The sequence below is a fragment of the Sipha flava genome, unplaced genomic scaffold (genome assembly GCF_003268045.1).
Source record: "Sipha flava isolate LNK unplaced genomic scaffold, YSA_version1 50825_pilon_pilon, whole genome shotgun sequence".
NCBI classification, from domain to species: Eukaryota; Metazoa; Arthropoda; class Insecta; order Hemiptera; family Aphididae; genus Sipha; species Sipha flava.
This window is the reverse complement of record NW_020273424.1, coordinates 24,067-39,093: the sequence shown is the minus strand read 5'-3', so window position 1 is coordinate 39,093 and position 15,027 is coordinate 24,067. Positions and strand designations below refer to the sequence as shown.

Genomic DNA, 15,027 nt, shown 5'->3' with positions numbered 1-15,027 from the left:
ATTTGGTCATGATTATTCACCCTTTTCACGTGCCCCAATAGGGTTGAATAATAGTGAAAAAGGGTTGTTTTGTCATTTTTTGACTATATTCAAAAAAATATTGCATTTATCTTAAACATGTATAAAACATATATTATAGATATTTATATTTTTAACAAAAAACATGTTCATATAATTTCTCATAAATCTATCATTTCCCAAGAAAAATGATAAAATATCGAATATTTTATTTATTTTTAAAAAAAAATTTTTACGGTTGTTTAAATATATTAAAATAATGGTTGATGATACAATAAAATATCTTATATAAAATTGATAAAAAATTTGATTTCCTAAAAAAATGTTAATTAGCATACATTTTATTGGATTGACTGTTTTATTGTAACAGTCAGGTTAACGTAAAAAAATGTAATGTATCTAAAATGCTATTATGTTAATCAAGAGTTTCATTAATAATACATATTTTAAGATAATAATACATTGTATACCAATAGATAATATTTTGTACCTAATAGTTGTATCGGAATCGGATAATATGTTACAGTTGAGATTATGGGATGGTAAACTTCTTCCCTCATTATCCGAAAAAAAAATGATTGACCGCCTATAGGAATACCCAGTGTCGGCCCTAGGAGGGGGGCAAGTGGTGCGATCGCACTGGGCTCCGCGCTTGTATGGGGCCCCACAGGGGTATATTTATGGAGGGGCTAAGGGAATTGTTTATTAAGTCTGTTTATTATGTCCTATCAGATGTAAATCGTAAACTTCAATATAATGTTATAAAGAATTATAAGTAACAACGAATAAGTTATTCATGTAAAGGGTCTGACGATTTTGATCGTAATAATTATATCGTTGAGATCGGTACATTGTGTTTAATTTTGACGTACGGTACTGCTGCATTATCGTAATTTCGATTTCTTTTACCTAGAATTGATTTACTGATATACACGCGTTGTGGCGTCTCAATCATCGTACAATTTTTATACGAACCCCTATAAGCTAAAAAATTTCCGATAAGTGACGGCGACGACCGATAACACTATCACGGTGATCGGTTTACGTCGTATAGTTGTTACTCAGTTCGTTATCGGCAGCCGGCGCGGCAGGTTTGATGAAGTTTCCGTTCCGTAAATAACGTTAAGTGTAAATCGCATTCGCATAAAGTGTTTCAAATGCCTTCTGGACAAGGAGGGGCCGAAAAGATGGCGACAGAAGCCTCGCGAAAGAGGAAAATGAAAGAAAATCTCTCCCCAAAGTCTCCAACAAGTCTTCAAATAAAAATAAAAAACCGATACACACCGCTATCTAATCTCAATGACAACGTAGAAATAAATGATAACTCACTGGCTATCACCGATAATACACATTCCAAGGTAAGAAAAATTCCACCTATATTCGTCCACAATATTACAAATTACGAACAGTTTCACTTATCCTTAGCATCTGTATCTAACGATGACTTTACAATAGAACAAAAAAAGATTCGCTAAGATTAAAACTAACAACAATTGACGATTATAGAACTGTTACTAAAGAGCTCGAGACAATGCAAATCCAATACCATACTTATCAACTCCCTGAGGACAAACGTTTATCTGTCGTTATCCGTAATCTACCAGTTTCAATTTCAGAAGAATCTATTTTCTCAGCCTTGTGAGAGTTACAGTATGAGGCAATTTCGGTCACTCACCTACAAAACTATCTTAAAGTCCCGATACCAATAGTGGCAGTCCTTCTACCTCAGTCATCAAAACACGTATACTCCTTAGATAGATTACTGCACTGCATAGTCTCAGTTGAGCCACGTAAACCTTCCACAGATATCCCACAATGTAAAAACTGCCAACGTTACTCACATACAGAAAAATATTGCCATTTACCACCGAGATGTGTTAAATGCGCCGAAAATCATCATTACAAAAATTGTACGATAACAAGGGAAACTGCATAAAAGTGTGTAAATTGTGAGGGGAATCACCCGTCTAGCTATAAAGGTTGTAACATAGTTACTATAAAGACCTTAGGTTACTACTTATTTGCTTATTTATTCCTTTTGGGAATAAGAGAGTTTGTACTGTTTTTGATGAATAGGTTGTATTATTCCAGGCGTTTTAATTTCGTGATACACTGCATTGGTGCATGATATTTGGTCTCCTTCTAAATGAAACACGTCAGAGAATTCGTGACATAGATTCTGAGTAGCTTCTCGTTCTTCTGACGACAAATGTTCCGTGCGTAATGTTTTATTTATTTGTGTAATTCGGTCGTATTGATTTACGACGATTTCTTTTGTTCCGGAAACATGTTTGATAGAGGCTTCGTTTAGTGTTTCATATGTAAATTCTTCTAGGTTTGGTACCTTCAAGGCCGTAACTGGAAATTAATTTCGGGGGGGGGGGTTGTAAGCCAAAAATTTGTGTTCTTATTATATTATAATATTGTGTAGGTAATTAAATATGGTTAAAAATTCATAATATTGTAGAATTATAAATAGTATTTATTAATGAAATTCACATTAAAAAATTTTTAGACTTAATATTAATTAGATTATTAAACTTAATTCTATACATTTAGTCTGAAAAATGGTTTATATTTTATATGACAAACTCTATATTTCTTTGTTTTTCATTTGAAAAACGATTGATTACTTCTTCTGGATCTACAACGATATTCCTATGTACACTGAGTAATGCTAGGTCAGTCAATCGGTCTTCTCCAGTTGTATTCCTTAGGTAATTTTTTATTCTTTTCAGCGTCGAAAAAGTTCTTTCCGGTGTCGCCGTAGTTACTGGTAAAGTTGCCAAAACTTTTAATAAAAATGAAATATTTGGGAAAAATTTTTTGTTACAATTTGAATATGCTTCAAGTATTTCAGGAGATCGTTCTAATATTGGTTTATCACACCATTTTCTTTTCCAAAGTTTTAACTCGTTCGAAAGTGCATCCAAATCTAAAAACTCTGAGTATAATTCGAAATCACTTGCTTCTAATTCAGAATTAGTACATTTATTGGGAAGTAAAAAGCACAGCGAAGATATTATTTTTTTTATGATTAGTGAAGCGTTCTTTTAATTGTCTTATAAAATCATCAAAAAATGGTATTGCAATAGGTATACGAAAATATGTTTTCGGACAATTAGTAACAATATTCACACGATTTTGTTGACGAGCTACTATTCTGGGAATTCTAATATTTTCTTCTCCATCAATAGATTTTAAAAGAAGTTCAGATTTTTCAAAAATGTCATTAAACGTATGATCAATATTTTCACGTAAATGAATTAATTCGTTTAATATTGTCTCGATATGTTGTACAGCTTCTACTAAGTCACAACTAACTGATTGTAAACTTTTACACAGTGGAAGTGTCATTGAAAACAGAGTATTTGATGTAACCATACTTAATATAAATTCACTAGTAACTATTGCTCGATAAAATTGAATTGATTTTGATGACGTATTGATGTCTTGAACTAATTGTAATTCTTCCAAATTTTCAACAATGGGTTGGAAAATTTCAACAAATCTTTGAATTCCGTTGTGGTTTTCAACCCAACGAGTGTCACACATTGATGTCAGTTTAGTCCACTTGGTATTAGGTAAAATGTTTTTTATTTTAGTTTTTAATATATTTGTCCGCATAGCCGAACTTTTAATGAAATTTCCAATAGATTTTATTGTACCAATACAATTTCTGACGTATTGAACATTGCACGAATGAGCTAGCGCTAAATTTAAAGAGTGCGCACTACAATGCACGTAAAGTGCTGCTGGATGACTTTCCCTTATAATAGTTTGGACGCCTTTAAGATTTCCACTCATGGACGCAGCGCCATCATAACCCTGACCGACCATATATTTATCGTTAATTCCAAGTGCTTGTAATGAATTTATTATTACAGAGGCTAGGTTTTGACCAGTTGTACTGTGAACCGGTACAAATTGTAAAAAGTCTTCACGTAAAACATAATTAATAGTATCAGTTGTCTCTACTGAATCTATATATCTAATACAAAGAGTCAATTGCTCTATGCGTGATATGTCGGTAGTTTCGTCAACGAGAACCGAAAACGACTTCGCTGCATTAATTTTACAAACTAAATTATCTTGAATTATTTTCCCACAAATCTTAATAAAATTATTTTGTATACTAGGACTTATGTACATAGCGTTTAAAGACTGATTTTCAATATGATTAATTAATTGTTTGTCTCCGCATGAAATTCGCATACGCAACAGTGCTCTAAAATTACCATCATTATGATCAGGTTCAAGAATATTTAAATCAAGAGGACCCGAATCATTTCGCCCTCGAAGTGCTAACTCTTGTCGGCCACATAAAATAATTGTTTTTATAATTGGAACGAGTTTTTTTCTATTTTCAGAAATTTGTAGAGCTCTTGCGGAATCGATTTGTTGTCGAATATCTGGTTGAAGTTTGGTATACGTGTTAATAAAATTTTCACCAAATATTAAACTATTTTTATGAAATTGTGTTGTGCTATGATGGGATAAAGTTTCAATAGCTTTTTTCCAATTATTAAATGGCTTATTAACTAAGATTCCCAATTGATGATTTCCTTTTCCTTCGAAATCCCTGGCAAATAAAACACAAAACGTGCACATTGCTCCTTGTTCACCTATTGTTGTGTAAGCAAGCCAAGAAAATCGTTTAAACCAATTAAACTGGAATTTTAAATTTCTTTTTCCAACTATGGGAAATTTATAAGTTTCATCGGGTGTCCATTTATTTACTAATAATTTATACTTCAATTCGTTACTTACAGTTTGATTCAAATATTTCCCAATATCATAAATATTAACGTTTGAGGTAGATGTTTCATTGTTCAACTCTGGACAATAAAGATTTTCCAATAAATTTAATTTAGGCTTTTTTATAAAGAAATTATTCATCATAGTGTTTTGTCTTTTTGCCATTTCAAATAAATAAATTAAACACTTCGTAAATCGTAGCACACTAAAACGTCAGAACGTAAACCAAATGTCAACTAAATATTGGAAATGAATATTGCCCGTGAAAAATTTTTAACTATTATCAAAGACTATTAAGATAAGATTACTAAAATACTAAGAAATAGTTCTTTGTCGATTACACATTCTGGTGGTAATGTATTATACATATATACCTATGTAGTATATACCTATAATATTATCAAAAAATCCGGCTGATACACCCGAAGTGAAGTTATTTTTAAGTTTATAACGTAGACCATAGCTGTCATTCGTATATGCACGTATCAATGTTTATCGATTATTCTAGACTGAAATAGTTATTTTATTACGACATAAAATAACGCGAAAAATGTCGGGGAGGGGGGGTTGAACCCCCAAACCCCCCCCAGATACGGCCTTGGGTACCTTTATTGTACAGATCTCATCTGAAGTGTTGATGACACTTATAAGTAACTGTTGATTTACGATGTTATTTAGCACGTTACCACAGATTACATTATCTGTTATAAGTTATGCATGAATTATAATTCCTTTAGATTCCATGTCGGGATTGTTGACGAATATGAGAACGACCGTTTCACAACGTGCGGGTAATTTTATAGTAGATTTGTCTGGCAATGATAATTCTCCTTGACATACATCAATGACAATGCAATGCAATCCAAAGATACTGAAGTAATAAGACAAACCTTGGAAGAAGATCTTAATGTACTTGAAAATTACTTTAAAAGGTGGTGATTAAAACTAAATCCTTTGAAAACCACCGTATCCTTGTTTCATTTGAACAACAGAGCGGCCAATCAAGAACTCACAGTGAATTTTTGCGGCCATCGAGTAAAACATGATAAACTACTAGTCTATTTAAGCGTTACGCTAGACCGTACTTTAACTTACAAACATCACCTGGAGAAAATAGCATCCAAACTGAAAACGAGAACTGCATTAATTTCCAAATTTGCCGGGACCACTTGGGAAGCCAATACTCAGGTCCTGCGAACATCAACCTTGGCTTAACTTTATTCAGTGGCTGAGTATTGTTCTCCGTTTTAGGAAGGAAGTACCCACTGTAGACTAATAGATACCGAACTGCGGAAAGGTCTCCGCATTATTACTGGTACAGTCAAATCCACTAAAGTACTGTGGTTATCAGTCTTAGCCAACATCGAACCCCCACATATTCGCCGACAAAATACTGTATTGCGAATTGCGGACAAAATACAAAATAACCCAATATTGCCAATTCATGAATATGGAGTTGCAATGCCAAGACTCAATTCCCGGCGCCCCTTTATCGCGAGATTAGAAGCAATAAAGAACCATAGAAGTCTTCAGCCCGACCCGTGGAAGGAAGAATGGGAAAATGACATCCAAATTAACGGTTCTTTAGAGGATAATATACATAGTAAACCTCCCGGGTCAGACCTCTCCCGAAAACTCTGGACAAGGCTAAATCGCATACGTACAGGCCAAGGTCGGTGTAATTATTTATTACACAAGTGAAAAATCAAGACAGACCCTAAATGTGACTGTGGCGCGGATAAACAAACAATGGAACACATAGTAAGTGAATGTGCAAAGAGGAAATTTACTGTAACCTTATCTGAGATACATTTGGCTACAGACAAGGCAATTAAATGGCTAGACTCATTAGACATCGAAATCTAACGTAATCCACTACCAAAGATAACGCAATGTATATGCCACCGTACTGCACTCACATATTTACCAATCTATTTATTTATTAGTATTTTTATATTCCATAGTTTATATTTGTTATGTGCAGTTAATTATTTGTATATTTATTTGTTTATTCTAATTTGCCTGTTAGCTAGTAGTATTAATACTGTAATAGTACTTTATAACTATAATTATATTGCATTCAATAAAGGTCATACGATGATAATAATAATAATAATAATAATAATCAATGACAGCTCAGTTTTCCATTAGAAAAGGTTCTCCCAAGATGCCATCTCCCGGTATCGGAAAATCTGAATCCACAATAAAAAATTCTAATTTAAAATTATTTTTTTCTACGAGTACATCTAACCACGTTGATCCAATTATATGGGTTATTTCGTTAGTTATGCCTTGTAGTTGTTATTTTTTATTCGTATCGATTAATATATCATTCTTTAATTAATTGATTTTGATTATATTAAGTGCGGCCCCAGTATCCACTAACAGTTTAATCTGATCTATGGTACACTGTGTCGAAGTACACAAGATTTGTCTGTTTTTTAGTTTTGTGATTCGATACATAGATTTTTGATAGGACCCATTGTTTTTATATCCTTGACCGATCGTGGGTCTTGTACGTTCGGTCGTGCACCGTTTCCCGATGTTGAAGGTTGAACTTTGTCGAATTGACGGTTATCGGCTCTTTTCTTTTTGAAGCAATCTTCCCTTATATGACCTTTCGCTTTGCAATATGAGCATAAGATTTTATGTATTGATGTGTTGTTGGTTTGTTACGAATAACTATTTTGGCCCGTATCCTTAGGATTGGAGTTTAGTTTCGCAAATTTACACTGATTTGTTTCATGGTTTCATTTAGGACATACTGTACAGTATTTTGTTGTCCAGTTCTTTTCTTGTTTGTTTTGAAATAAGCGTTGCGTATCCGCAGTGAATTTAATGAGTTTTCCTCTTCTAAGCTGTAGTTAATAGCTTCTTCTAGGGATGTATGATGTCTTGATTTAATGATTTGTCTCAAATTTGGTTCAAGACCCTCGATGAACATGGTGAGTATTGTTTCTTTAATATATCCGCGAATCGTTGTCGCCGCCTCAACATTCTTACCTACTACGCTAACATTGCATAGTTCGTGCAGTAGATTTTCCATATTATTTGCATAATCTTGTACGGTTTTACCCGATTTTTGTTTTAATGAATGTAGTTCAAGTTGAAGTTAACGTGGAGTCCGTTGTGCACAGAACGAGTTTTCAAGAAGTGTCCTGAGACCTGGCCAATCGGTGATAACACGATTTTGAGTTATAGCGAATGCTTTACCACCTAATTTTTTTTTTATGGCTTGAACTAACACTGATTTGAGGGAAGTATCTACTCTTTGTACGGCAAAATCACATGCATTTAAGAAGCGGTGGATTCCCCCCCCCCTTTATTCCCTTCGAAAGACGGGATTAACTTTATTAAAGTTTCTGACGATAATTTTCCTTCAGCCATATTTTGGTTTTCAAAATCGATTAAATATTCAGATTTGTTAAGATTGTTTGTGTTATTTTCTAAAATTTCTAATTTATGTCTTGTTATTAACCGAGTTACAGGTCTATTGGGTAAATTATCGGGATTGTCTTTACCTGAATCGGTTGTTTTTTCTACGGGATTTAGCATAACCTACCTAGTTGATTTATACTCTTATTTTAACAGAGAACGATATAATTTTTAGTTTACATGTAACATGATAATATGTCTTAGTGTAATAAATGCTACTGCTTAAATCTATATGTATATAATAAAAGGAGAAAAAGAAATAAAAAACTTGCAGTAGTGTGGAGATTAGCACGATGTAGCCAGTCATCGTGAACTGTTGATTGAGCGTCGATGAATGTTCAGTGTTTGTTGATCTCGCTAACTCCCTGTGTGAATGGACTCAAAGTGATTCCTACAAAGTCTTCACGTATCTTCGTTAACGTTATCAGCTCCGAAACTGCTGACGCGGAGACCACAATAAATTGTGGGTTTTATACTATATTATATGATACACTATGCACACAGTGTGATAGTGTATTTATACCATATGTATTATACGATATACTGATTGTTTATAAAACAGTATATATATTTCGTCTTGATTGAATAATGCTGACGCTGTAACGACAGTTGGTCAGTGTCACTTGTAATAGTACCTCTTTAGGAGTTGTTATGTACTAGCGCGGACAGTGCTCGACAATTTTTTAGAACGCCTCTAAGTGTGTTAATTGTTTGCTGACACAACGTTTTGTTTGTGTGTAATTGGAATGTGCCACACCCATAAATATTGTAGACGCGACACTATATACTATTGTACAGTATAAATGTGTATAGACACGTTTGTAGTAATATTTGCGTATATTATATGTAATAATACTTGCGTATATTGACGTTCTAACGTGTACTGAATCCGTTGAACGTATAGACTGTGTGATGAATCGAATTCCCAGATGGTTGATGTGTTAGGTTGAGAAAAAAAAATTCCTGGATCGCACCACTACCACCAATTGTTATGTCCCGTCGGTTAGTTCCAACGGACATGAATATTTTCGCTAACAGGAATGGTTGACACAAAAAACAACAACTATCGAACTATTTATATATATTAAGTTATAATAAAAACACAGTATTAAAGTTAGTTATTGATATAAATGTGTTCGACTAACGTATGTTGCATTTATGTACTTAGGAGAAAAGGAGGGGTTCTTAACAATCAACTGAAAGACAAGCATAAAATTCAAGTCGAAATGATAATGAACCTGTTGATGATGATTTTGGATTTGTTAATAGCCTTATAACTAGAGATAAATCATCAAGTTCTTTGAGTTCTATTTCCTTGACGGATATTTCAGAAGTAGGAGTTGTAGGACTTTTGCAGTCACCATTGTCATCGTTTGTGAACATTTCAGGATCAATAAGTACAAGTAATCTTATGCTTATTTCCAGTAAGAGAAAACTACAGACATCAGTGACTGATTTTACAATAACAACCACTCGAAGTCAAAAAGAAAAATTAGATTTATTAGTTGATAATTTCTTTTTTTCTTCAAATTTACTATTTAATGCTACTAATAAGCAGCATTTTAAAATAATGATTACAGCTTTACGCCCAGATTATACTTCATCATCGCCATATCAAATAAGTGGAAAACTTCTAGATGCTGCATGTATTAAAGTGAAGGAAGAATTAATAACCCAATTGCAAAATTGTTCTTTAACACTTATTTTAGATGGAAAAAATAAGTGTAATTAATTCATGTAAAAAATGATCCTTTACTCACTGCCAGCTTACACATAGGATGAACTGTTTCCTTTATGATGCTTTAGATACTGGTTCAATGAAAAAAACAGCAACATTTTGTGTAGAACATGATATATAAATGATAGATAAATGTAAAGAAAAATTTAAAAAAGATATATTTCCTATAGTCACAGACAATGAAAATAAAATGAAAAAAATGAAGCAATCGCTACAAAAAAAAAAAAATCCAGATTTAGTTGATTACATTTACTCTGTACTATGTGAATTTGATAAAAAAAGAAGTAACTCCAAAAACGGTAATGAAACATATTATTGATATACAAAAATATTTTAGAAATGTGCATCAAGCGTATGGATGGCTCAGAGAAAAGAAAAGGCTCATGCCACAAATTCCAAATGAAACGAGATGGAGTTCTTATTCTGTTTGTGTTAGAATATTTGCTTCAAATTATCATTTATACCGTGAAATTTCTACTGACAATGATGATCAAGGCTCGGAACTTTATGCGCTAAAAAATACTAAAATATGCGTTAAAAAACATCAAAATATGCCGTAATATCCAATAAAAAATTGGAAAATAATTGCTTAAAAAATAATAAACTGATTACTGATTAGTGTACCAGGGTTGTATTTAAGGGGGGCTGAGAGGGCCCGGGCCTCCTCCGAAATGAAAAACACCATTGTCAAAGATTGTTATTTTTAATATGGATATGTCTTAATGCTGGGGGGTTTGTCACGACACTGTGAATGTTGCTTATGCGATAATTTAAAATTTTACATTTATAAAATATATTTATTCTTTTAAGAAAATATGTGGTGAATTTTGAGTGATTCTAATAAAAAATTGGTTTATTACAATGTAGTTTTATACTTTAAAAAAATAATAAATCGTTAAAAAAAATTGAGTTTCTTATTTCTCTGATGATGTAAAGACAGTCGAGAAGTCTTATAGTGTTAAAGTAATTTTTTTCGTAATAGTTTACTTCTTCCTTCCCTTCCACCCAAAAGTCAAATACATAATCGGCCCCCTCAGAAATGAAAACCTATATACGTCACTGTAGTGTACACTGTACAATGAAAACGCTTGTATGCAGATCAGTGGCGGTTCTGGTAGTATTTTTTCGGTGAGGCAACATAATGTATCACCCCCTCCCTCCATACAAAATTAGAATTCACAATAAATGTAATTTAAAAACAAAAATAATTATAATTGTATGAATGCTAATAATATACTTGTTTCGTATAGTAAGTGATAGATAGGTAATAAACAGAGCATTTTAAAATTTGGTGGTCCTGAAAAGGACCTTTTGAGTAGGTATGCCTAGTCCTGAAAAGGACTTTTCAAGTAGGTATGTCTAATCCTGAAAAGGACTTTTAAGTATGTCTAGTTCTAAAACTATTAATTAACTAAATTAAACTACTACGTCTGTCATTGGATACGTCATAACTCCAACAGTAATTAATTTAATAATGTTTATTACAATAAACTGCAGCACTCGCACATATATTTTAACGCAGACGTTGAGACGAAACCACCGAAAACGGAAAAAGTGTAAGACACAAGCGAATATTCGTACAAGACGTCAAGACAGAAATGACTAATGAATAAATAATGATAAATATAAAATTATTATCAATAGATATTACAACGGACAACGGTTTAATTAGGACTGTCCCGAATCTCGATTGTAACAATAACATCTTTACTGATAATGTGTTTTTACGTTGAAATGCCGGCTGACTATATATTCCTGTATACCGAGTCTATTTTTATTTCATAGGCGATGCAATGATCATTACGCATGCGCAACTCTAGTTATTTTATAGTCGCGTGCATTCGCGTACATACGCTTGTGTGTGTAATTCATGTACACAATAGTACATACTCTGAGGCGGTGATGAACGGTGCCTTCTGACGTCATCGGAACATTGCCGCCGGTTGAAACACCAGCGTTTGTTTACGTAATACTTATATTTTCATTCATTTCTTATGGGTTTATCACTATTTTTGGTAATAAACACTAATGATATGATTTACCATTATTTTACAATATAATAAATGATAATTCATATTGTTAAACTTGGCAAAGAAGATTTTTTCTCAAATAAAATCATAAAAACGTTAAAAATTAATATCGAAATATTTATATGCTATCGGTGGACCAAAATATATACTTTAATAGTATTTTTTACTTAAAATTGTAGGTTAGGCGGCGCCTCACTTGCCTCACCCCCAAAACCGCCACTGATGCAGATGTATGCAGTATTATAACGAACAGAAATAATATTGTATATAAGCTGATAACCTGATGGTTACACATAATTGTTTATGAATTACATATGGTTATACAATTTGTTTATGTTATGTTACAAAATATTAATACAGTGGTTAATTTATATAAAAATAAATACGGGTCGGTGGTAGTCACTATTACGAGTTCTCGGTACTATAAAGATTATAATATTGTTAAGTGCATTGGGAACCGGAGCAATACAAATAAAAGCCATTGATGAATAATATTTTTTTATTAAACTATACATTTTTTTAAAAAATGTTGTTAAATCCATGAAATATGCATATAAATGTTCTTAAACCCAAAATATGCGAATTGGTACAAAAAATAACAAAATATGCAAAATTATGCAACAAAAATTTTTATACCTAAAATATACATACTATGAGTCGAATTTTTATCGAATCAGAATTTCAATATACACTTTCTAGACAAAAATGCAAATACCTAAAGTTCCGAGCCTTGATGATGATTTTGAAAATAACATTGAAAAAATATTAAATCACGTTGGCATCTATAGAAAATCACTTAACTTACTAGACCAGCTTATATCTGTTTCAAATGCATTAGACAGATTCCAAAATGACAGCACATCTATATCTAATTCAGTAGATGTATAGAAAAAATTGTTATTAAATGAAACTTTACTACCTTACAAAAACTATTTTATAAAACGATATAAACAAGCCATTAAACCATATCATTTTCTTGCATATATGTTGGACCCTCAATATATTTTTCAAAATTTACTAACGCCCGAAGAAGAATCTGTTGCTGAAGATTGGATAATTTCAAAGTATCCCCATTTCATACCTGCAGTTACAGATTTTAAAATTCAAGATGAATCTTATTTTCCTAAAACTATGTTTAATTCAAACATTTTAAAAGAATTTAAAACCATACAATGGTAGCGTATAAAGGAAAAAAAATGTGATAAAATTGAAAAATTTCCTAATGATTTTTGCAAGTTTTTGATCTCTTTCCATTCTTGCCCAGCTTCATTTGCTTCAATTGAAAAAATATTTTCCAAGTATGGACTTATATGGAGTGATTTAAGAAATTGTTTATGTTCAGAGAAGGCACAAAAATTTGTTAAGGTGTATCGCAACTTAAGTTTTATCAAAAGTCAAAACCAAATAAATTATACTAAAGACTAAACATTACATTAGGACTGAAAAAGTTTTGGTATACCTACCGACTACCTATATTATATTATACAGCTAATTTGTTAATTATCATTTATCATTTACTTGTCGTGTCCCACGTACTTAGATAAAAATAATACCATAATCACACTGCATTGTATATGGATATGCATGAGTATATAATGATACCTATAATAAATTAATTCTTATAAATATTACACCACATCTATCAAATGCCATACACCACACAAATTTAAGCAAGGAAATAAATAAATGATTATTGATTGTTAACCACGTCCACATTTCACACAAATTTGATCTAACGAGGAAACATTATTCAAATAATCACATCTGTGAGATACATTAAACTACACACATAATCACCAGTGGCGTATATAGGGGGGGTTTTGGGAGTTTAAACCCCCCCCCGAAATTTATGGTTAGTACGACCCACGTGTGCATTTCTTTAATCTATGTATTAATTAAAACCAAACTATCTAGTATGGGGAAAAAATGCTCTCTCCTAATTTTTAAGCAAATTATATGCCCAATTCTTACCTACGTTTGACCGGTATGGGGTAATTGTACATCCTCGCACATAAAAAAAATGCAAATTGTCCAAAACAAAGTCCTCAGAATAATTGCAAATGTTCCGTGGTTTGTCAGAAATCCAAATCTGCTATTGATACTTTGAATAAACTATCCGTTGATTTTTTTCCAAATATATGATGCTTAATGTCAATATTAGTAACTTTACCAGTCTTAACAGCGTCATCAGAAAGATCGTTTTCGATATTGAAAAGATTGAAGTTGTGCTTGAGAAATAGTACAAGCGAAAATCGACTAACAGGATTAGCTCTCATGTCAATTCATCGAAGTATTTCAATAAACACTGAAGAAGTGATAAATAATTTTGCAAATCTACCTCGAAAATTAGACTTTGTCCTGTAATTAAATTTATGTATTCTAATTTTCATAGTTATTAAAAATAAGTTAATTTATAACCTTCATTTAATATATATTTTTTCATAACCCCCCCCCCCCCCCCGAAATTAATTCCTATATATGCCACTGATAATCACATTATACACACACACTCAGAATTAATAAAGAAATATCATATTTTTTTTATCATTTTCATATACACACAGACTTGCATATATCGGATATAAAAGGGACCAGAAAGCAAGGGCAAATCAGACGAGTTCTAACTATGTGACACTGAGCACCTTCACGCTAGTGTATGTTACGGTTTGGACTTAGAAATATTTTGAATTATTTTTTTAGTTTAATTTCTGGACTTAGAATATTTTCTACAGTTTAAATATTTGGACTTAAGACATTTTAACAGCTAATTTTAATTTATTGTACTTAGAATAATTTTAACAGTTTAATAAACCAACTAATCATAAAGAGTATTAATTATTTCATCATTATATCTACATCCAAGCGTTGACTAGATTACTAGTAACTGAAATAACGATCAAACGGTTGGCACGCAACACACCAGTAAACATTAAAAAGTTATTACTTATTTATTTCATTATTATTATTTAATTTTTATTGTAAATTTTTATGAGTTTATAATTTTTTTTTTTTTTTTTTAGAACTTTCAGCATAAACTATTATAGTTCA

General features: G+C 32.0%; 1 protein-coding gene across 1 annotated transcript; it reads right to left on the bottom strand.

The window, feature by feature from the left end:
• Nucleotides 1-2,851: 2,851 nt before the first annotated feature.
• LOC112690511 (zinc finger MYM-type protein 1-like) lies at nt 2,852-4,941 on the bottom strand (the record flags this gene model as incomplete). The annotated part of the gene is made up of 4 exons (XM_025564529.1): nt 4,482-4,941; nt 4,155-4,328; nt 3,157-4,082; nt 2,852-3,068 (listed from the first exon to the last, which is right to left on the bottom strand). Coding segments are annotated over exons 1-4 (1,777 nt in total), but the record flags the coding sequence as incomplete, so codon positions are not given.
• Nucleotides 4,942-15,027: the final 10,086 nt, after the last annotated feature.